General features: G+C 36.5%; 1 protein-coding gene across 1 annotated transcript in view; it reads right to left on the bottom strand.

Moving 5' to 3' along the window:
• Positions 1-349: 349 nt before the first annotated feature.
• LOC131228796 (uncharacterized) overlaps positions 350-26318 on the bottom strand; it is a 38145-nt gene continuing 12176 nt past the window's right edge. The window contains 2 exon segments of the mRNA XM_058224658.1: positions 350-1365; positions 1368-1556. Of these exon segments, the coding sequence (XP_058080641.1) occupies positions 914-1365; positions 1368-1556 (641 nt within the window). The 3' untranslated portion in view covers positions 350-913.

Genomic DNA, 26318 nt, shown 5'->3' with positions numbered 1-26318 from the left:
CTTTAACTATTTAGATACTACTCGGTCTAGCAGAAGGCGGGACAATATTCACAGCTTCATCTCTATTTCTTTATGATCTCATCAACGCATCAGATCACTCTATTGATGAGGTATATCTAAGTTGTTTAAATCCTGAAGATCCAACTACAAAGGAACTCAGTTGTACATGTCCGATACATTTACTCAAATGAAGCTGTCCAAATTGTGGACTCGACATTACTAGGTCCCCACCTTATTAAGATGAAATCAATTTAAGTGTTTCTAAACTCAATTAATGAAAATTTTGTTAACTAAATTGTGAAAGTTAACTTGTTTTAGCTTCACCTGTAAATGAAATGACAACCATTCGTCCACAATTTCAAAACAAATTAATTTGAGTTACATCTATATTCCACTAGAGTAACAGACTTCTAATTTGTGCTTAGTGTCTAACAAACCATGATATGCACTTTGACAAAGATTCAACAAATATGAAATCTAAGAAAACATGGCTTAGATGAACTGAGGGATTCTAGTTGTAAGTGGGCCATTCAGTTGGAGGGTCCAAATTCCTTGGATTAGCTTAATTGGAAACTTGATTTCAAAAGTTACCAAGCTTTATTTCTACAATCTACCTTATCTGATGATTCTTGCTCATTGATTCAGGTCACACCCTTTAAGTTAGAAGAAGCCAATTTTTACATTTGGAACACTTGTAGGTCTGGACCATTCATATGCTGAGCGCTACCATGATCTATTAAGAAATCCCACTGGTTGGATAACCCCTAGATGATTAGAAACAGAGCTAAAAAATCTTCGAATCAGTAGCTAAGATCATTTGATCAGTGTGATATTTGGTTATGGTCACCATGGTCCATTAGATGAGTGGTCAATACAAGTGAGCTTGGAACAAGATCCTTTCCTTTTTTAAGAATCACCATACTTTTCTCTCCCTCATCAGACCCAAAATTTCTTCCCATAGGCCTGCGCTCCCAACGTTAGACAGCCTAATTACATTCAGGCTACAAGCAGCCACATTCCAATATCCAGCTCTAATCTCCTCCTTTAATTGGTCTTTCTCCCACCCATAATACCCATCAAAGAACCTGAAGTCCCCTAATCCAACTACATTCCTCTTCACCATCTTAGCAGCACATCCCACACTCTCCTTTGTCCCATAATACAAATCCTTCATCATCTCATCAAACACCCCACTCCTGCCAACCTGATCGTCACCCCCATTCTGATTGCCCACCAAGAATAGCCCCTCCTCCAGTGGCCCACCAAAAAATAATGGTTTATCCGAGAATATGCCCGCAACATCTAGGTCTGTTGATCTTGTCTCCTTGATTGACATGAGGCATGGACGGTTGAGTATGATGCCATGGACCCAATTGGACCTGTCGACAAGAGGAGAATGACGGTATGTTCAAAGATATGGACCCCATCAAGCTTCTTTGTTGCGATGAGTAAGCAGCCATGTTCTGGATCATGGAGGTTGTGGGCCCACTTCCCGCTGAGCTTGACTGGAGGAGGATTATTCCCCCTGGCTTCATCGAGGGCAGGCTCTTCTGTCCCTGAAGTTTGTTCTCCAGCGACGAGCCTTGCTCTGAAAGATCATTAATCTCGGTCGATCATGGGCTCCCGATCGTCATTGTTTGGCATTGGTGAGGAGAGCTGACAACTTACAGTTTTCGATGAAATCACAAAAATTTGAGAAGAAAGAAATCTATTAACAACAGTTAAAGAGATTCTCTTACTATGCTTCATAAACAACGTTTGGATGTCTAAATTTTTGTGTAACATAGTTCAAAAACTTGAAAATTCAATTCAGTTTGATGTGGACCTGAAGATTCGGCTCAGATTAACTTGACATTTACTAGTTAAAATAAAAGGTGTTTAAATTAATAATAGATGTTTAAATAACTATAAGATAATGTCTTAATTTGTAAGAAACATGGTGCATTACATGCAAGGTGGTGACACTAAACTATCCATGACCCACCTTGCATTTTTTTATTATTATTTTTTAAAAAATATTAAATAGTCATTTCACTCAATGAATGACTCGGTTTTAGTAAAGCCAAGCTACATCGCGTCGGCTGAGAAGGCAAGTTCTAACAATCTTAACTCGTTATCGAGTTTTCAAGTTACTTGGCGTGAAATCCCTTCGAGTCAAGTTGATTCGGCTTAGTTACTAGGCTGGTAATAAAGTTTTAAAACTATGGCGTGTATATGATATAAACACAGTCCAATTCCTTTTTAGATTTTAGCTCAATTGAAACCCGAACACAAACTAAAATAGACAAACGAGGCAGGAGTCATATAGAGAGAAGGAAATTCAAGCACTTACTAGAAATGGGAGGATAAATTGCACCATTTCTTCGAGGAAATACATTGACTTTTCTCTCGTAGAAGATGGGGATTTTAGCTTTGGATGAAGTTTGGGTTGCGGTGAGTGACATGGACTTGAGAAAACAAGCTTCCATGATCGTCGTCATCTCTCTTTCTATCTCTCTCGATCGCATAAACGTGGGTCAAGGGATAAGGAATAATATATATATATATATATATATATATATATATATATATATATATATATATATATATGAGAAGTGGCTGAATGTGCACCACATGCTTCTCTCAACCCAACTGAAATTGGGATGCACATCTCTTCTTGGTTTTTTCCTACATGGGCCAATGAACAGAGTACTTTACACGTGACAAAAGAAAAAGGATATCATGGCACATCCACGTGGATTGCATATGTATGGCTACTGATTTCCTCATGGAAATTTCTTTTATGCTTTTAAATTGAGTCCAAGTATCATGACACATATAATGACATGGAAAGCTCATAGCCAATGGCTCAAAAGTGGATTGAGATGACAGGATGCGGATTTCCCCAAAGTTCCTGCCACTACATCAAAATCGTTTAACTAGAGCGGTTACGATTTTGGTTCAGAAACGGCTTCAAGCTGTTTCTGATTTGAAACGGTATTCAACCCTGCTCAGTCCGTTTCTGATTTGAAGCGGTATTCAACGGTATACGTATTATTTCCACTGTTTTGTTGGTGAGTCCCAATTGAGTGTTGAATTTTCTTATTTATTATTATTATTATGTTTTATTGTTTTATTTTGAAACAAATGAATGGAAGGGATTCGATTAGTAACCTCTGAGTGGACCCCACAAAGCCTGAGAGGCACATTGGTTTATATCTACCGCAGACTACCAATTCATTTTCAGCCCTTTCTTACGCCAAAAGCTCTCAAACCCTATTTCGCATCCATTTCCATCTCCCTCACTCGATCTCCCTCTCCCTCTTCCTCTCCTTCTCTTAATCTCCCTCTTTCGATCTCCCTCTCCTGATCTCAACTCTCTCTCGATCTCCATCTCTCTCCCTCCCTCTCCCTCGATCTCCCTCTCCCTCGATCTCCCTCTCTTTCGAACTCCCTCTCCCGATCTCAACCCCCTCTCTCGATACGAACGCACTACGTGAAAAATGGGAAAAAATGACGGATTTAGAGACGGTTTTGGACCGTCTTTAAAATTGCTTGGTTTAAAGACGCTTTAGAGACGGCTGTAAACCGTCTCTAAATTTTTAGACGGCCCTTGACCGTCTTTATTATTGTCTTAAAAATTTGAACATTGACAAATCATTTAAGACGGCCAAAAACCGTCGTTAATTGCAGATAAAAGATGGCCATTGACCGTCGGGAATAAGAGACGGTCCCTGACCGTCTTATATGGCGGAATTTGAGACGGTCAAAGACCGTCTCTTACTAGTAATTTGAGACTATCAAGGACCGTCTCAATTAGAGACGGTCGTTGGCCGTCTTTTCCTGTAATTTGGGACTGTCAAAGAGAGTCTGTATTAGGGACGGTTCTTAGCTGTCTCTGTTTGAGACTGTCAAAGATCGTCTTTATTAAAGACGGTCATTGACCGTCTTGTATTGGTAATCTAAGACTGTCATGGACCGTCTCAATTATAGACGGTCATCGGCCATGTTTTACTACTTAAGGAAGGCAGTCAAAAATAGCCTGTATTAGGGACGGTCCTTAGCAGTCTCTATTTGAGACTGTCAATGACCGTCTCTACTAGCCGTCTTATTATGGTTATTTGAGACTGTCAAGGATCGTCTGCATTAGAGACGGTCCTAAACCGTCTCTAATGCTCAAGTAAAACATTAAGAATAAAAGAAATTATGAATTTCAAAAAAAAAAAGGGTTAAAAAACTTGGAAAAATAACTAACAATGTTTAAGAAAAAAATTTAGATTTTGAAAAAAAATGTAATTTTATAAAAATCTAGATTTTGAAATAAAAATTAAGAACTTTTAATAATGTTGATAATTTTGAAAAAAAAAAATTCGATAAGAAAATGATATTTTGAAAAAGAAAATTTTAAAAATTAAACAAAATTATAAAAAAAATTATCAAATTGCAAAAAAATATATATTTTAAAAAATAAAACTAGATTTTGTATTTTGAAAAGAAAATTTTAAAAGTTGTATAACAAAAGTGATATTTAAAAAATGATATTTTGAAAAAGAAAATTTAAAAAATTAAACAAAATTGTGAAAAAATATATATTTTTAAAAATAAAACTAGATTTTGTATTTTGAAAAGAAAAATTAAAAAGTTATATAACAAAACTGATATTAAAAAAATGATATTTTGAAAAAGAAAATTTAAAAAATTAAACAAAATTGTGAAAAAATTTGTAAATTGTGAAAAAATATATATTTTAAAAAAGAAAACTAGATTTTGTATTTTGACTAGAAAAATTAAAAAGTTATATAACAAAAGTGATATTTTGAAAAAGAAAATTTTAAAAATTAAACGAAATTGTGAAAAAATTGGCAAATTGTAAATTATATATATATATATATATATATATATATATATATATATATATATATATATATATATATATATATATATATATATATATATTAAAAAAGAAAACTAGATTTTGTATTTTGAAAAGAAAAATTAAAAATTTATATAACAAGATTTTGATAAAAAAATGATATTTTGGAAAAGAAAATTTTAAAAATTAAATGAAATTGTGAAAAAATAGACAAATTATAAAAAAAAATATATTTTTTTTAAAAAAAAAAGAAAACTAGATTTTGTATTTTGACAACAAAAATTAAAAAGTTATATAACAAAAGTAAGATTAAAAAATGATATTTTGAAAAAAAAAAAAAAAAAGAAATTAAACAAAATTGTGAAAAAATTGAAAAAAATGTAAAAAAATATATTTTTTTAAAAAGAAAACTAGATTTTGTATTTTGACAAGAAAAATCGAAAAAAAAAAAGGGATCTATACCAAATTGAATAGATGTGGCCTACAATACACAAGGTGGGATTAAAAACATGTAAACGTGAAAAGAAAAAAGAAAAAGAAAAAGAAAAAGAAGAGTGTTAACTCGAGGTTAAAAAAAATATACACGTTTAAGAAAGAGGAGTGCAAATCAAAGCTCCTCAAAACCTTGGTAAAAAAGAAAATGGTCTAAATTCAACGGTAATATCAGATGGTTGAGATTATCCAATCATTGTGATATTAAAATAAGTGTTCTACCCAACAGAATAGATGTGCCCTTCAACCCAAGTGCAGACTAAAGAAGATTGAAGCATATAGATGTTTAAAAAGAATAGTACAAGTCAATGTTCCTCAAGATAGTAAAAAAGAAAATGGTCCAAATTAATCCAACGACAATTTCAGATAGTTGAGATCATCCAATCAGTGTGACCTTTGGAGAGGGTATAGGTATGCCAGGTGTTGCCAACATTAAGAATTGGTACCAAATGCATACATTAGTATAGGCCATTCTCATGTTATCATTTTTCGACTATTAACTCGTCTCCAAAGCAATGAGATGTAAACTTGCACAGCTTAGATATAGTTTAAGCTCCTTATTAATTAAAAAGGAACTAGAATATAGTTAATTAAGCCAAATGGAATCTCAAAAAAAGAAAAAAAAAAAGACGACCGACATCCATCCAATCGTACCAAGTCCACCAATCAGGTGGCAGAGATTGTTCCATGAAAGGCATTCCCAGCTCTCCACCCATCCACAGTCGGCCCCCACATATTAGCTCCAAGGACTCCAAAACAGTAAAACACAACACATAAGTCTCACTAGAAACCCTAGAACTTGCAAAAACACAAGACATTGACACAGATAGAATTTTTTTCAAATGGAATCAAATTAATATCAGAGGTTAGTTTCCAAACACCACTAGTAGAATCGAACAATCTTTAACAAGAAAACAAAATCAAACCCTACAACCCCTAGAATTCAACATATAGCCTCATCAAAACAGCAAAATCCAAAGGTGAAAAATCATCATAAGAGCGATTTCATGACCCACCTGAGATTATTGAGTTCTTATGATTCAAAATCACATCCTAAATATATGATAAAAAAATATATGGATGATGTCGATATGCATAAAATATATCAAGGTGGGCCATACACGGTTAGATTAACACCCATGAAGGAGTTATCTAAATAGTGAAATGGTACTATAAGGTCACCTCTTGGGAACTTCCCATGAGGTTAATCTGTGTGCGCCCCACCATGATTTATGTAGAACATCAACACCATGCATTTGATGTGTCCCATTTAAGTCCAAAAATCAGTCATATACAAAACTCAGGTGAGCCATAACATCTAAAACTATGTGAAGACATCCCTAAAACGTATAAAAGCATTCAATTGGTCGGGCCCACATGAGTTTTGGATGTGTGTGAAACTTGGGCTGACTCCTCATCCAAGTGGGACACACGTATATAATGAATGGGGTGGATCTATGAACCACATCTAGGTGGGCCCAATAAATGATTATGAATGTTTTAATGGAAGGGTAACCCTCTCAACTATAGTATGTGGTGTGGCCCACCCAAGTCATGGATTGACTTTATTTTTAAGGTCGTGGCCACCATGGAATGGTGCATCTGACTGACGGGACAAATCCAAAGTTCAAGTGGACCCACCATAGAAAAGAGTGGGATAGTGACACCCACTATTGAAACCTTCTTAGGGCCCGCCGCGATGTTTATTTGAGATCCAACCTGTTTATAAGTTAATACAGACATAGATGCAGTTGAAAATTGGTCTGACCCCTCATCCAAGTGGGACACACATAATGAGTGGGTTGGATATGTGAATCACATTTAGGCAGGCCCAATATATGATTATGAATGTTCTAAGGAAACCCCTCCATTATATTATGTGGTGTGGCCGACATTTAGGTTGATGTTTGTGTTTTCCCTTCATTCATATTTTTTTTGATATTATGAACATGTTGGATGACAAATAAACATTACTGTGGGCCCAAGGAAGGTATCAACAGTGGAAATCATTATTCCACACCGTTTTGTGTGGCATGGTCCACTTGAATTATGGATTTACCGAAAATTTGGGATCAACCCACACCGTTCATCTATTTTTCGAGATCATTTTATAGAATTATCCAAAAAATGAATCATATCCAAAGATTAAATGGACCACACCACAAATAAGGGGAACGAATTGGCTCCTCCCCTATACCATCCAATGGCTTATGGTTGGTGCTGTGTGGGCCCAACCATGATTTATTTTTACAAATACATGGATGAAGGGAAAAACTAAAATATCAACTTGATCCAAAACTTCAGTGGCCTCCCAAAAAATTTCAATGGTAGACGTTTAGTTTATATTATTTCCTATGATGTGGTCCACTTCAGATTTTTATAGGCTTCATTTTTGAGCTTATGTAATAAAATTATATGTTAAAATGGATGGATGGAGTGGATAAAATGAAAAAATCATGGTGAGCCCCAAAGGATTTACTTAGTATGCTTGGGAACGGATTGGCTACTCCCCAAACACTAGCCAATGGCTGGTGGTGGGTGCTTTGTGGCCCCCACCATGATGTATGTGTTTCATCCATGCCGTCCATATATTTTTACAGATAATTTTACAATATGAGACCAAAAATGAGATATATCCAAATCTCAAGTGGACCACATTATAGGAAACAGTGTTGAATGAGCATCGACCATTAAAAACATTTTGGCAGCCATAAAAGTTTTGGATCAAGCTGATTTTTGTTTCTTCCCTTCATCTGGTCCTGTATGACCAAATCAACAAATTGGATGTCAAATAAACAGTACAGTGGGCTGTAGGAGGATTTTAATGGTGGATATCCAATCACTATTGTTCTCATGTGGTGTGGATCACCTGAGATTTATATTCCTCTAATTTTTGGCATAAAGCTTTAAAATGATCTTTAAAAATGGATGAACAGAATGGATGAAACACATACATCATGGTAGGGCCCACAAAGCACCGACCAGCAGCCAGCCCAAATTTGGGCGCGCGCTCAAAATAGAGCCGCGCGCGCCCTTCCCTCACTCGGCATGCTCCCTTCCCTCTCTCTCTCTCTCTCTCACCCCTGCCCTCCCTCGCTAACCTCCCTCGCCGCCCTCTCTCACTCTCGCTCATCCTCTCTCTCTCTCTCTCTCTCTCTCTCTCTCTCTCTCTTTCTCTCTCGGTCCTCTCTTCACCGCGCCCTCTCTCTGTTTCTCTGTCTCTCTCGGTGCTCTCTCTCTCTCACGCATCCACACGAGGTATCTCTCTCTCTCTCACTCTCTCTCTCTCTCTCTCAATCTCTCTCAATCTTAATACCGATTGAAACGATTTGGGGATTTAGGGATTTAGGGATTAAGGTGGGCCATACTGAGTTTACTTAGTACAATAAGAGCGACTGAGTAACTTAATATGCAATCCGATTTCCTTTACAGCATCACCATGATCTATGGCCCCACCATGATGTATATATTTTATCCATGCCATTCATCTATTTTTACAGATCATTTTAGGGCTTTATCTCACTTGGAAAGCCTTTTGGAGGACATGTGTGAGATGGCCATGCATGCTTATGAGAGTATCAAAGTTTCTCTTTTGCAGGCCTGTTCCACGAAAGGGGTTTGATACTCTAGCAGAGTTTAGTGAATGATACACATGTACACAAACATCTTTCAAGTAGCAGATTTTTTTCTGAAATTAAAAATTCTTATAACTCTGTTGAAGTGGCCACTGGCTTTAAGATGGAATGTAAAGATTAGAGATTTGGACATCAGCAGTATTTATGCATTGAATTAGTCGTAATCTTTGATGTAATATTGACGTGTGGATTCTTTGGTATTAGTTCATAATATAGATGTCAGACAGGCAAAGCTTGTTATACACTGAAAGCTGCAAATATTTAAACTTATCTAATGTGTTTTGTGATGTGTTCTTATGCAAAACCAAAAGAAAATGTCATCTAGAAAGTTTCAGATATGTATTGATCAGGTAAAATATTTATCTTCCTTTAGAGAGATTGTGATACTTTAGCTGATTGGAAATGAAATTTCATGAAACATGATGAAGCAATTGCATCATAAGAATTCCAAAGTGTTGTATTTCATTTAAAATAAAATAAAATAATTCATTGTGGTTAGGAACATATAAGGTGTGTTTAGATGCATTATTGAACTGAATTGCAACTATTAGTCTAATAGAGTGGAAATTAGACAAGTTGTGATTTCCTCAGCAACTGTTTGGGCTCCAAATTGTGGTTATGTTGCTTCCAAGTTGGACTTGAATAAAAAATAACTACCAATTTTGTGGGTTGATTCCTCATCATGAATTCTAGAAAATGTCGATTACTTTTGCCCATTCCTATAGATTAATAAAGTGAAATTTCACAATTAACTTTGTGCGTGATTTTTGTGTTTTAACCCATCATAGAGGTAACCCATTGATTGGACAATTGGAGTCAATGAGGATGTTGATTGGATGGTATACGGGGCTTCATACCAAATCTTAATATATTGCTGATGAACAGGATCATTTCTATTTCCTACACATTTACACTTTGATTTTCAAATAGCCGATGAGTTAGAAAGGCCCATTGCTTGGTGATCTAGACTGTTGAGATGGGTTTTCATCGTAGATGGACCATGCTTCCAAAATTTGCCCTACCAAAGATCCTACGTCTTAAAAGTTTCTACTCCTTTTCCTATTTGCTTTGAATTGTGTTGGAACTAAGAGATTCTTTAGATACATCTATTTAACCTTATTTTCATTTGTTCTATTTGACTGCAGGAGATGATATCCAAGCCTGAAATTGGACAATCACAAAGGTTTTATGCATGAAACAAAGCTAATTTTTCCCTTCCTATGTTGCTTTACTATTGATTCCAAGTAGCTTTTTCTTTCTTCTTTATATAGTTTTTATAATGATTTGTATTTTTTAAAAATGTTTCTAGGATATCATGCTGATAAATATGGGTGGACCAGCATGATTTTTTTGAGTATCTATATTTTTCTTTCTTTTGTTTATTTATTTGTTTATTTTTCCTGATATTAGTCCTAAACATATGCATTTCTAAATCTTGATTCTACACATCTCAGTTTGCTGGATTGAATAGTTCACCATTTCTTTGTAGGACTAATTTAGGAGTCGTTGGAGATGATAACCTGCTTAATGTGGTTTCCATTTTCTATGTCACCTCAAGCATAAAGTGGATGGGTTTCACTAATGATGCTGATCCAATACCGATTTGGAGGTTCATCCAAACGTGCCCTTCAACTGTGGCATTCTCCATCTGCTTCCTTGCTTCCCTTTTCTATTTTCTTTTTTGGTAGTAGCAGCAACTTGCCTACTAATATTCCATCTCTTTTGAGGGTCCTGCAAGGGGTATAGACAAGATTGACAAAATTCTACATGCCCATTTTTTTTTGGTGAAAATCAATTTGATTTTAGTAGATGTGTAGTTGTTTTTTTTTTTTTTCCTTTTTGAAAAATTAGTGAAATTTGGGATGTTTTGAAGCAATTTTATGCATATTTTTCGATTTCGATGTTCATCAAATTTGGATTAAAAAAGGAGTATTATGTGGGTTTTTTCTATTATATGTAACAGAATCTCATTTGAGTGCTTTTTTATTTATCAGTTCTTCAAGTCTATGTAATCATTTGATGTGAATCCATTTGGATTCTACTGTAATAATTTTTCTATTGTCAAGAAGGAAATCTCATATGGGTATCTCTCCTTTTGAACTTTCTTTGATTTGGTGAAAATCAATGTGACTTTAGGATGATGTGTGGGCTGTTTTCAATTGTTTTGGGATGAAAAACCAATGAAATTTGGGATGTTCTTAAGCAGTTTGATGCATATTGGTTGAAAAATGAAGTGTTATGTAGATTTATTATAATTTTTTATGGTTTAGATGATGGAATCTTGTGTGGGTGCTTTTGCATTTATCAATTCTTAAAATTTGTGGGATTACTTGATGTGAATCAATGAGAGTTTTTTATGATTAGTAGTTGCTTTTGGGTGTTCTTGGACTGAAACCAATGGAATTTGGGGCACTTTCAAGTTATTTGGACTTGGCATAATTAATGGAGTGTTGTACACATCATTTATGTTACATGTAAGCGAAGCTCATGTGGGTACTTTTGCATTTGGTAGTTTTTGAAGTTTATGTGATCATGTTATATTAATTGATGGGAATTTAGGATGATGGGTACTTGTTTCCGGGATTTATTTTTTTTGGGACCAAAATAAAGGGAACTTGGGATGTTCTCAAGCAATTTGATGCATATGTATTGACCCAGATGTTCTTCATACTTGGATTATCTGAAAAATGGAGTGGTCATGTAGATACTTTTCTGTTTATTAGTTTTAAAAGTTTGTGTTTATTTGATGAAAATCAATGGGAGTTGAGGATGCCGGGTACTTGTTTTCAGGTATTTTGATTGGAACTAAGGTAATTAGGGGCTTTTTCTAGTTATCTGATGCACATTGATTGATTTAAATGTTTTTCAGATTTTAATGATTGTATTTATATGCATGTGTTGCCCTCAGGTCTTACATGAACTAATTTATATGCATGTGGTGTCCGCGGATCTTACATGAACTAATACGATGCCCCAATTAGATTATGTGGAGCAAGAAAGAAGTTAGTTTTCTTCCCTTTACCATTGTTGTTTGATTGTTAATCCATGCAACGATTATTTTTTTATGCCATAGGTCTTGGCACTTGCTATTTTTCTTAGAATTTATTAGTTTAATAACCTAGCTATGTAAACTATTAGACTTTGTTACATAAGCATAAATATGAATCACCTTCTTTCTTCTTTTTGCTAGGTGGCATCAAATCTGGATGTCGTAACAGATGTGTATGATTTCCTCCATTTGGTAAGCACCATTTCTAATGAAAAAGAAGTAAGCAATGAATGTCTAGGTGCAGTGCTGATGAAAAACAAGTAAGCAATGAAGCAGGCCGTTCAATCTGATCAATCTACTCCCTAGGGAGGTTGGAAATCAAATGATGTGTACAACAATTTAGGTATGGTTTGCACCAATTCAAGATACTGTACATTAGGCATTCAATATATAAGACTGGAGTGAGACTGATTAGGCATTTAAATGTGTTGTAGGATGTTGTTTGAATTACTTGTCCTAACAGGTGCACAAGTTGGGATGGATTGGACTTCTATCTTGAGAAAGCATCATGATTTCAGGTAGTTATTATTGTAATGGAAAGTTAAAAAATTAAAAGAGAGAGAGAGAGAGATAATGAATTCCTGAAAAGAAATGTTCCTTATCATTAGGGCTGCTTTCGCCAGGTTTGATGCAGAAATCATTGCCAACTTCATAAAAAGACAAATAGCATCAGTGGCCATAGATTGCAACTTGAATTTAAACAAGGTTCGAGGTGCCGTCAACAATACTAACAGAATCCTCCAGGTCAGATTGTTAATTGGACCTGATTTTATTTAAATGATCTTGATAATCCATTTTATTTAAATGAGCAGACCTATATGTGCGTCGGAGCTATCCGGATATTGAGGGGGGTTCCCTGGAAGGTGGAAACCGCTGTTATGACCATGATGAAGTTGTCCATTTCCTATGGACACCATTGGAGGGGCCTGGCCATTTGGACATGCCGTGTTTATGTATTTGATCAAAATTAATGGAGCAGACCCGGATGTGCATCGGAGCTATTCGGAAGAGCGGGGTTTCCTGGAAAGAGGGAACCGCTATTATGACCATGATGAAGCTGTCCATTTTTTATGGACAGCATTGGAAGGGCCTGGCCATTTGCACCGGATGGCCGTGTTTATATCTGTATTTGCAGGGACCATACCCTTAACCTAAACCAAAACCTATGACCTAAAACCTTAACCTATAACCTAAACCTCAACCTTAACCTAAACCTAAACCTTAACCTAAAACCTAAACCTAAACCTAAAACCTAAATGTATTCTCAAATCCCTAAACCTAAACCTACACCTAATCCTAATCTCAACTCCCTAACCTAAACCTAAACCTAAACTTGAAAACCAAAACCTAAACCCGATCCCGAACCCGATATCCTAAACCTAAACCTTAACCTATTCTCAATTCCCTAAACCTATAGCTTATAACCTAAACCAAAACCTAAACCTATACCTAAACCTAAACCTAAACCTATAACCTATAACTTAAACATAAACCTAAAACCTAAATGTATTCTCAAATCCCTAAACTTAAACCTACACCTAATCCTAATCTCAACTCCCTAACCTAAACCTAAACCTAAACTTGATAACCCAAACCTAAACCCGATCCTGAACCTGAACCCGATTTCCTAAACCTAAACCTTAACCTATTCTCAATTCCCTAAACCTTAACCTATAACCTAACCTAAACCTAAACCTATAACCAAAGCCTAAACCTAAAACCTAAGTGTATTCTCAAATCCTTAAACCTAAACCTACACCTAATCCTAATCTCAACTCCTTAACCTAAACTTAAACCTAAATTTGAAAACCAAAACCTAAACCCGATCCCGAACCCGAACCCGATTTCCTAAACCTAAACCTTAACCTATTCTCAATTCCCTAAACCTATAGCTTATAACCTAAACCGAAATGTAAACCTATACCTTAACCTAAACCTATAACCTATAACCTAAACCTAAACCTAAAACCTAAATGTATTCTCAAATCCCTAAACTTAAACCTACACCTAATCCTAATCTCAACTCCCTAACCTAAACCTAAACCTAAACTTGAAAACCCAAACCTAAACCTGATCCTAAACCTGAACCCGATTTCCTAAACCTAAACCTCAACCTATTCTCAATTCCTTAAACCTTAACCTAAAACCTAACCTAAACCTAAATCTATAACCTAAACCTAGACCTATAACCTAAGTGTATTCTCAAATCCTTAAACCTAAACCTACACCTAATCCTAATCTCAACTCATTAACCTAAACCTAAACCCAATCCCGATTTCTTAAACCTAAACATTAACCTATTCTCAATTCCCTAAACCTAAACCTAAACCATAACCTAAACCTAAACCTAAACCTATAACCTATAACCATAACCTAAACCTAAACTTAAACCTGTAACCTATAACCTAAACCTAAACCTAAAACCTAAATGTATTCTCAAATCCCTAAACCTAAACCTACACCTAATCCTAATCTCATCTCCCTAACCTAAACCTAAACCTAAACTTGAAAACCCAAACCTAAACCTGACCCTGAACCCGAACCCGATTTCCTAAACCTAAACCTCAACCTATTCTCATTTCCCAAAACCTTAACCTATAACCTAACCTAAACCTAAATCTATAACCTAAACCTACACCTAATCCTAATCTCAACTCCTTAACTTAAACCTAAACCCGATCCCGAACCCGATCCCGATTTCCTAAACCTAAACATTAACCTATTCTCAATTTCCTAAACCTATATCTTATAACCTAAACCTAAACCTATAACCTATAACCTTAACCTAAACCTATAACCTATAACCTTAACCTAAACCAAAACTTAAACCTGTAACCTATAACCTAAACCTAAATGTATTCTCAAATCCCTAAACCTAAACCTACACCTAATCCTAATCTCAACTCCCTAACCTAAACCTAAAACTAAACTTGAAAACCAAAACCTAAACCCGATCCCGAACCCGAACCCGATTTCCTAAACCTAAACCTTAACCTGTTCTCAATTCTTTAAACCTATAGCTTATAACCTAAACCAAAACCTAAACCTATACCTATACCTAAACCTATAACCTATAACCAAAACATAAACCTAAAACCTAAATGTATTCTCAAATCCCTACACCTAATCCTAATCTCAACTCCCTAACCTAAACCTAAGCCTAAACTTGATAACCCAAACCTAAACCCGATCCTGAACCCGAACCCGATTTCCTAAACCTAAACCTTAACCTGTTCTCAATTCCCTAAACCTATATCTTATAACCTAAACCGAAACCTAAACCTATACCTAAACCTATAACCTATAACCTAAACATAAACCTAAAACCTAAATGTATTCTCAAATCCCTAAACCTAAACCTACACCTAATCCTAATCTCAACTCCCTAACCTAAACCTAAACCTAAACTTAATAAACAAAACCTATACCTGATCCTAAACCCAAACCCGATTTCCTAAACCTAAACCTTAACCTATTCTCTATTCTCTAAACCTTAACCTATAACCTAGCCTAAACCTAAATCTATAACCTAAAACCTAAGGGTATTCTCAAATCCTTAAACCTAAACCTACACCTAATCCAAATCTCAACTCTTTAACCTAAACTTAAACCTAAATTTGAAAACCTAAACCTAAACTCGATCCCGAACCCGAAGCTGATTTCCTAAACCTAAACATTAACCTATTCTCAATTCCCTAAACCTATATCTTATAACCTATACCTTAACCTAAACCTATAACCTATAACCTTGACCTAAACCTAAACCTAAAACCTAAATATATTCTCAAATCCCTAAACCTAAACCTACACCTAATCCTAATCTCAACTCCCTAACCTAAACCTAAACTTAAACTTGAAAACCAAAACCTAAACCCGACCCCGAACCCGAACCCGATTTCCTAAACCTAAACATTAACCTATTCTCAATTCCCTAAACCTATATCTTATAACCTAAACCTACACCTAAACCATCACCTAAACCTAAACCTATAACCTATAACCTTGACCTAAACCTAAACCTAAACCTGTAACCTATAACCTAAACCTAAACCTAAAACCTAAATGTATTCTCAAATCCGTAAACCTAAACCTACACCTAATCCTAATCTCAACTCCCTAACCTAAACCTAAAACTAAACTTGAAAACCAAAACCTAAACCCGATCCCGAACCTGAACCCGATTTCCTAAACCTAAACCTTAACCTGTTCTCAATTCTTTAAACCTATAGCTTATAACCTAAACCAAAACCTAAACCTATACCTAAACCTAAACCTATAACCTATAACCTATAATCAAAATATAAACCTAAAACCTAAATGTATTCTCAAATCCCTAAACCTAAACCTACACCTAATCCTAATCTTAACTCCCTAACCTAAACCTAAACCTGAACTTGATAACCCAAACCTAAACCCGATCCTGAACCCGAACCTGATTTCCTAAACCTAAACCTTAACCTATAACCTAACTTGTACCTAAATCTATAACCTAAACCTAAACCTAAAACCTAAGTGTATTCTCAAATCCTTAAACCTAAACCGACACTTAATCCTAATCTCAACTCCCTAACCTAAACCTAAACCTAAACTTGAAAACCTAAACCTAAACCCGATCCCGAACCTGAACCCGATTTTCTAAACCTAAACATTAACCTATTCTCAATTCCCTAAACCTACATCTTATAACCTAAACCTTAACCTAAACCTAAACCTAAACCTAAACCTATAACTTATAACTTTAACATAAACCTAAACCTAAACCTGTAACCTATAACCTAAACCTAAACCTAAAACCTAAATGTATTCTCAAATCTTTAAACCTAAACATACACCTAATCCTAATCTCAACTCCCTAACCTAAACCTAAACCTAAACTTAAACTTGAAAACCCAAACCTAAACCCGATCCCGAACCCGAACCCGATTTCTTAAAATTAAACCCTAACCTTTTCTCAATTCCCTAACCTATATCTTATAACCTAAACCTATGCCTGAACCTAAACCTTAACCTAAACCTAAACCTGTAACCTATAACCTAAACCTAAACCTAAAACCTAAATGTATTCTGAAATCCCTAAACCTAAACCTATACCTAATCCTAATCTTAACTCCCTAACCTAAACCTAAACCTAAACTTGAAAACCAAAACCTAAACTCGATCCCGAACCCCAACCCGATTTTCTAAACCTAAACCTTAACCTATTCTCAATTCCCTAAACCTATAGCTTATAACCTAAACCTAAACCTAAACCTAAACCTAAACCTAAAACCTAAATGTATTCTCAAATCTCTAAACCTAAACCTGCACCTAATCCTAATCTCAACTCCCTAACCTAAACCTAAACCCGATCCCGAACCCGAAACCGATTTCCTAAACCTAAACCTTAACCTATTCTCAATTCCCTAAACCTATTGCTTATAACCTAATCCGAAACCTAAATCTATACCTTAACCTAAACCTAAAACTAAACCTATAACATATAACTTAAACATAAACCTAAAACTTAAATGTATTCTCAAATCCCTAATCCTAAACCTACACATAATCCTAATCTCAACTCCCTAACCTAAACCCAAACCTAAACTCGATCCCGAACCCGAACCCGATTTCTTAAACGTAAACCTAAATGTATTCTCAAATCCCTAAACCTAAACCAACACCTAATCCTAATCTCAACTCCCTAACCTAAACCTAAACTTAAACTTGATAACCTAAACCAAAACCCGATCCTGAACCCGAACCCGATTTCCTAATCCTAAACCTTAACCTATTCTCAATTCCCTAAACCTATAGCTTATAACCTAAACCTAAACCTAAACCTATAACCTATAACCTTAACCTAAACCTAAATCTAAACCTATAACCTATAACCTAAACCTAAACCTAAAACCTAAATGTATTCTCAAATCCCTAAACCTAAACCTACACCTAATCCTAATCTCAACTCCCTAACCTAAACCTAAACTTGAAAACCCAAACCAAAACCCGATCTCGAACCCGAACCCGATTTTCTAAATCTAAACCTTAACCTATTCTCAATTCCCTAAACCTATAGCTTATAACCTATACCTAAACCTAAACCTAAACCTATAACATATAACCTAAACCTAAACCTAAAACCTAATATATTCTCAAATCCCTAAACCTAAACCTACACCTAATCCTAATCTCAACTCCCTAACCTAAACCTAAACCTAAACTTTAAAATCCAAACCTAAACCCGATCCCAAACCCGAACCCGATTTCCTAAACCTAAACCTTAACCTATTCTCAATTCCCTAAACCTATAGCTTATAACCTAAACCTAAACCGAAACCTAAACTTAAACTCTAACCTAAACCAATAACCTATAACCTAAACCTAAACCTAAACCTAAACCTAAAACCTAAATGTATTCTTAAATCCCTAAACCTAAACCTACACCTAATCCTAATCTCAACTCCTTCACCTAAACCTAAACCTAAACTTGAAAACCAAAACCTAAACCCGATCCCGAACCCGTACCCAATTTCCTAAACCTAAACATTAACATATTCTCAATTCCCTAAACCTATAGCTTATGACCTAAACCTAAAGCTTAACCTAAACCTAAACCTAAACCTAAACCTAAAACCTAAATGTATTCTCAAATCCCTAAACCTAAACCTACATCTAATCCTAATCTCAACTCCCTAACCTAAACCTAAACCTAAACTTGAAAATCCAAACCTAAACCCGAACCCGAACCCGATTTCCTAAACCTAAACCTTAACCAATTGTCAATTTCCTAAACCTATAGCTTATAACCTAAACCTAAACCTAAACCTAAACCTAAACTTAAACTTTAACCTAAACCAATAACTTATAACCTAAACCTAAACCTAACCCTAAAACCTAAATGTATTCTCAAATCCCTAAACCTAAACCTACACCTAATCGTAATCTCAACTCCTTAACCTAAACCTAAACCTAAACTTGAAAACCCAAACCTAAACCCGATCCCAAACCCGTACCCAATTTCCTAAACCTAAACATTAACATATTCTCAATTCCCTAAACCTATAGCTTATGACCTAAACCTAAACCTAAACCTATAACCTATAACCTAAACCTAAACCTATAACCTAAATGTATTCTCAAATCCCTAAACCTAAACATACAACTAATCCTAATCTCAACTCCCTAACCTAAACCTAAACCTAAACTTGAAAACCCAAACCTAAACCCGATTCCTAACCCGAACCCGATTTCCTAAACCTAAACCTTAACCTATAACCTTACCTAAACCTAAACCTAAACTTATAACCTAAACATAAGCCTAAAACCTAAACCTAAACCTAAAATCGAAATGTATTCTCAAATCCCTAAACCTAAACCTACACCTAATCCTAATCTCAACTCCCTAACCTAAACTTAAACCTAAACTTGAAAACCCAAACCTAAACCCGATCCCGAACCCAAACCCGATTTCCTAAACCTAAACCTTAACCTATAACCTAACATAAACCCAAACCTATTACCTGCACTTATAACCTAAACCTATAACCTAAACATAAGCCTAAAACCTAAAACTAAACCTAAAATTGAAATGTATTCTCAAATCCTTGAACCTAAACCTACACCTAATCCTAATCTCAACTCCCTAACCTAAACTTGATAACCCAAACCTAAACCTGATTCCGAACTTGGACCCGATTTCCTAAACCTAAACCTTAACCTTAACCTATTCTCAATTCTCTAAAGCTATAACCTATATACTATAACCTATAACTAAAAGCTAAACCTTAACTTAAACCTATAACCTAAGCCTAAACCTTAACCTAAACCTAAACCAAAACCTATAACCTAAACCTTAACCTATAACCTATAACCTAAAACCTAATCCTAAACCTAAACCTAAACTTAAAACCAAAACCTAAACCTAAACCTATTTTAATGATCATTTTTATTTTTAAAAAGTGCCCACTTTTTTAGAAGAAGTTTATGCAATTCTTCATGATTCTGAATTATAATATTTTGTTGGTTTAATATTTTTTTTCAGGTGAAAGACACAAAAAGAAAATTGTTGCTGATTTTTTTTCTTTTTTTATTTATGATGTTAAACCTATATGTATTTATGTGTGGATGAATGTAATGTGGATAAGATTGCTTGTGTTTGGATGGATGTAGTTTATGTTTGGATGAATGTAGTTTATGTTGGATTTAAGTAGTTTGGGTTGTTTAGATGGATGTGAATGTGAATATGATGAAATATATTATATAACAGGTGTATATCAGGAAGAATATGATGAAATATCTTGTAACAGGTGTATATTGACCCTCTTATAAAGGACGGTCCGTGACAGTCCTTTTTAAGGACGGTCCATGACCGTCCTTTTAAAGGACGGTCTATGGCCATCCTTTGAAGGCCCATAAGAGACGGTCCATGACAGTCCTTTTTAAGGACGGCCCATGACCATCCTTTGAAGGCTTATCAGAGACGGTTTACGACAGTCTTTTTTAAGGACGGTCCATGACCGCCCTTTTAAAGGACGGTCGATGGCCGTCCTTTAAAGGCTTATAAGAGACGGTCCGAGACCGTCCTTTTTAAGGACAGTTCACGACCATCCTTTTTTAGGACGGTCCATGACCGTCTTTTTTTCATCAATAAAAATGACGGTTTTCGACCGTCCTTTAAGTAATACGACATGTCAAAATTTGATGGCCCTTGCGACGGTCCATGACCGTCCTTTTTGGTCATTTGAGATGATTTTGGGCCGTCCTTTTTTCACAGTTTTGGCGTAGTGACGGATCTGATCAACGAACCATTCTGCATGTGGTCCTAGTGACAGTGATATACACATCAGTCGTGATAATAGGTAAATCGAATTCTTCCTATTATATACCTTCCGAGCAATTAGGGTTCTTGTAACTCTCTCTCTCTCTCTCTCTCTCTCTCTCTCTCTCTCTCTTTTAGGGTTTTATGTTATTCCATGGCAGAAGGGGCTGAGATGCAATTGGGGAGAGCTGTTATACGCCGTAGCTCTGAATATGCCTGCAGGTTCTCTACAGGTTGGCTAACTCAATCTTAGCCATACATTTGTAACGCCCTGAAAACCGGGGGTCGAGCAGAAGCCCAGCTCCCAAGTTCCAACACATCACTTATGCAACATAGATAATGATGATTAAATGTTGTCTATATTAGCACATTAAACATGAACGGGATTACACTAAATTAGCATATCATACTCCAGAGACAATTAGATTACGCAAGCGGAAGACTGTGATAGATATATAAAGCATATAAGTGGTAAGTCCCCAGAGTATCAACATGTTGCCAGGTACAATAATTACATGTATAGTTCTAAACTATACAAAATGATAAAGTGTAATGTCATCTAATCCATATCCCTATAGCCCCGGTGACGTAACTCCAGACTTACAAATACCCGCTAGAGAGTTGTAAATAGGAGAACTCATCCTTGTCATCATAGAAGGCCGGCTCCAACTCGTAAGCCACAACATCATTGTAACTACAACAGAGTCTGGTTGGTGTTTTAAAACACCGTCCCAGAGTGGGAGTGAGTGATCAAATTAGTAGAGTTATAAGGCAAAGGTTAACATGTTATCAATTCAATCAAGCAGTAATGATAAAGCAGTACAGCAATCATGTCCTAGATGCTCTTGTTAATATAGGAATGATATGCTATAATGATGCATGCCCTTCCTACATTCCCCATGCGACATCATCTCACGATCGCAACATGCAACACTCCCGCTGTTCTTAACTCCAATGCCAAAGGCACATGTAATGCGGTGCATGTGCGTGATTAGCCAAGTTCTTACTTAGACTTATTCATGCAATAGGTTTAGGAAGCTAAGGTACCTCCCTTTATATCATTGACCCAAACAATCATCAATGTAAGGTCGTTAATCCTAGTTAGTCGCATACGATGACAGTTCTAGGTTGCTACGGAGAGGCTCATCACCTCAGCGCAGGCCTAGTTTATACTCGAATTCACTAAGAAAAGGCTTGTCACCTTAGTGTAGTCCTAGTATATACTCGAGGTCACTACGAGATGTTCGTCACCTGATCGTAGGCCGATAACTCGAATACAGTGTCCCATACTACCGTATTCGGCTCATGAGTTTGGTTTGCTCACTGGACACTACGGGGAGGCTCGTCACCCCAATATAGGCTGACAGCTCGACCACGGTGTCCCATACCACCATGCCCAGCTCATGAGTCTTAGCAGATTGTAGTACCAAGGTTAAACGAGCTTTGCATTGGTAAGTGGTACCTTAGATTCAAGCAGTAGCGTCCATACATGGTGAACATACATTAAGCCAATCGGGATACTTGACAAGCTCGACTGGTACAAGTGCACATTGAATTAATCGACATGGATCGTGTAAGCACTCCACGTGGCCTAACCACTCTCGACAAACAGCGCACGACTCAGATTCATCGAATGTGTCTTGTGTGGCGAAACGACCTTGGCCAGTAATTCGGGAATCATTACCAATTGCTTGGACTATGCAATAGTCCCAATCATATTCAAACACAATAGGCATTCATATGTGATAGTCAAATAGCATGTGACAACCAATTCGAATATAAATCTCATTTGAGCATTTTAACAAGCACATAGTACACATGTTGTTGTACATAGGCATTTCATTCATAAAGCACGTAGTAGTAAGATAGTTTACATGAAGGAAACTTTAACTATAGATAAGGTAATTGAGAATCCTATCTCAATACCCTTATTAAATGAATTTCAACAAGCATTTTCTCATTTAGGCATTTTATCAAATACTTAGACTACATATATCAACATACATGTAATAAATTCGTTATAACATATATTATAGCAAATCCTTTCACAAGGGAGTTGCCACACGAACAACAATGTAATGACCCTGAAAATTTTTTGCCAAGACCCGAGTACTACCTCTATTTTCCTTAGAAGCTTTTTGGGGTAATTAGCGTTAAACTCGATTGCTTGTGAAATTTGCATCAATCATGTTAAATTTGATCTGCATGACTCAAAATCTGTAGAATAGTTAGCACTAGGTTACTCTGAAATCTGGGATTCATCGCTAAAGCCAATTGCTCTTGGGAATTTTTGGAAGTTCTGGATTGGACCTGGACCGCGCGTCGAAAGTCCGATAGCGATGATCTTAGGCTATTGCGGTCACCATGTTAGACTTGGCCATCACCTCAAAAATCAAGTCCATGTGATGTTCTGGGTCGATTTGATTGAGTTCGGAGTGAAGAGTGTGTGAACAGTTGGAAATTTAATAAGATTTTCTGAAATCTTAGTCGTGTCGCTTGCGCGATGATTTTAAGCAATCTGTCCGTTGGATTCTGACCCAATTTCACCCTCTAATCAGAAAAGGTGGCCCAGGCATGTCCTTGTGCTTGTGGACCTGATCGAGATTCGGTGACCATTGAATTGAGTGTGGTCCGCCACGGATGATCTGAAGATCCAATCGGTACGAAAACTCAGCTTGGCCTAGATCCATGGTCAGTGAGCTTAAGTCTGACCTTTCATGGTAATAGACCCACCGGAAGTGCTCCGTTGGATCGAGAGAGGCTTGTTTTGGTTATACCCTAAGTATACCTTGGCCCTGGGGTTATTTTCATCAATGTTAGGCCTATATATAGACCTTAAAACCCTAGTTCTCTTTTCCATACGAATTTCCTAACCCTAGCTAAGAAAGAGAGAAGAAAAGATAGAGAAAGTGAGAAAGAAGTTGGTGAATCATCTTAGATTCTTTCCTGTTCTTCTTCATCCTTAAACCTTTACTTTTGAATCGTTATTCCGGCGATTCTGAGTTCATCTTTGGGTAAGTTAACCTAACCCTAATCTGTGTTAGAGCTTAGAATATTCTTTGTGATGTTGTATCTCATTTCTATTCTTACCTTAGGTTGTCTTGTCGCTGTTGACGAAGACTTATCGTCTGAATCAGTTCGGTGTTCTATTTCTGGATTAAGGTGCGGACTTTAATCGTATAGGTTATGGTTTTCAAGGCTTTTGATGCCAGTGACTGGTTTATTCTTGCTATGGATGAGATTTCACATGCCAAATGTTATGTTTATTTTGCATTCCTGATATGCATGTGTTATATTAAGATCTGTGTATTCTGTGTATGTATAAAGTACCGTATGCGTATAAAATGTGAACATGTGATTGCCATGATTATTTGTCGTGTACTTATGCTAATTGTATGTGCGACAACTCCTTGGCAAAAGGAATTGTTCAAATGCGTGTATTTTTAACATACGTCATGTATATTGTATTATGTATTCTAAGTGTTTGTAGAAATGTCTGAATGATCTAAAGTGTGATATATCAACCTAGTATGGGCGTTGAGAAGCGATTCCCAACTCTCCCACTAGTGTGTATGATTTCCTTCATGCAAGTTACATTCCTTGTTGTTTAATTTCAAGTCTTGCTTATGCTTAAATCCATGTTAAGTTGATATTCTTCAAATGCTTGCGTACTACATGATTCGAGTTGTTGTTCCATTACTATTCTAAATTGTAGATATGAATATCTGTTGTAGTGGAATGTGTGTGGGACTATGCATTAGTCCAAGAAATCGGTAATCGGCCTTAAGTTCATGGCTGAGGTTGCTTTCGCCACGTAGGACGTGATTAGACGAACCCGAGTCGTATTAGAGTTGTCGGCAGTGGTTTGGCCACGCGGAGTGTTTGTGCACTCTATGTCGTTCAACCCAACGTGTGCTCGTGCTAGTCGAGTTCGTCAAGTAACCCGATTATTCGATGTATGTTCACCATGTATTGACGCTACTGTTTGAATCTAGGATACCCAACTTACCGATGAAATCTTATTAACCATTGCACCTTGATCCGCTAAGACTCATGAGCCGGACATGGTGGTATGGGACACCGTGGTCGAGCTGTCGGCCTACGCTGGGGTGACGAGCCTCCCCGTAGTGACCAGTGAGCAACTAAACTCGTGAGCCGATTATGGTGGTATGGGACACTATATTCGTGCTGTCAGCCTATATTGATTGGTGACGAGCCCTCTGTAGTGACCTCGAGCATACCTGGATACCGCATTGAGGTGACGAGCCTTATTGTGGTGACGAAGGTATGATAGGCGTACATTGATTGGTGACGAGCCCTTTGCAATGACCTCAAACCATATGATCGTATGAGAAGTCTAGGACTGACGACCCTAGAATGGATCACTGTTTAGATGGTGATATGAGGAAGGTACCTTAGCTTCTCAATCCTACTGTATGAAAAGGACTAATAACAACTTAGTAATCATGTTCATGCACCGCATTTGCATGTGCTTTGTAGACGTGGCGCACTTTGAGGCGATGTCTTGTGTAACGTAAGATGAAGACGCTGAGGGTGTACGCGCGAGGGCACGCATTATTCTTCATACATTCTTGCATTAATAAGAGTACTTAGGACATATTTGATTGTTCTGCTTTATCATTACTGCGTGATTGAACTGATAACAAGTTAACCTTTGCTTTATTGTTCCACTAAGTTGATCACTCACTCCCACGTTCTGGGGCGGTGTTAAACACCCACCAGACTCTGTCTTAGTTGCTGATGTTGAAGATGTTGATGCAACCTTTGAGGCAGAGCCAGAGATCGAGGATGATGAGACTGCATTCTCTTTCATGCAGTTTTTAGACAAGTCCTAGTGAGCCTCGTTCTGATGCAAGGGATGCTGGGATTTCTTTTGGAAATTAAATTATGTAATTTGATACTTGTAATTTTGATAGCAACACTTGTCAGTACGACCTGGTATGTATATATATTTCAGGGATTTGTGCATATACACATATATTTCTATAAGTCTTTCGCTTGCATTCTTCACTTATCCCTGAATTATATTTGCTATTTGGCTTAATCTATTCCATGTTTTATGCACTAATACAGACAACATACATCCATCATTAAATATGTTGCATAAGTGATGTTTTGGAACTCGGGAGCTGAGTTATGCTCGACCCCCGAATTTCAGGGTGTTACAAACAACAATAATCATGGCAAGAACAAATCATAATTCTATATTCTTACAAACATTTCAACAAACACCTGGAATGCATTAATTTCAACATAGTTCATATATATATATATATGTGTGTGTGTGTGTAATATAAGGAAAACATCATATCTAAACATGTGTGATAGCAATCAAGTCAGTTATAAATCATTATTGACATTGAAAGCCATGAAAACCATAACCTAAACATTTATAGTCCGCACCTTCTATCAGTAAACTCGTATCGAAATCAGTTCGAACACTACGCCTTTGTCTATGGCACAACGACAACC

The sequence above is a fragment of the Magnolia sinica genome, chromosome 16 (genome assembly GCF_029962835.1).
Source record: "Magnolia sinica isolate HGM2019 chromosome 16, MsV1, whole genome shotgun sequence".
Classification (NCBI taxonomy): Eukaryota; Viridiplantae; Streptophyta; class Magnoliopsida; order Magnoliales; family Magnoliaceae; genus Magnolia; species Magnolia sinica.
This window is presented reverse-complemented; position numbering and strand designations above follow the sequence as displayed.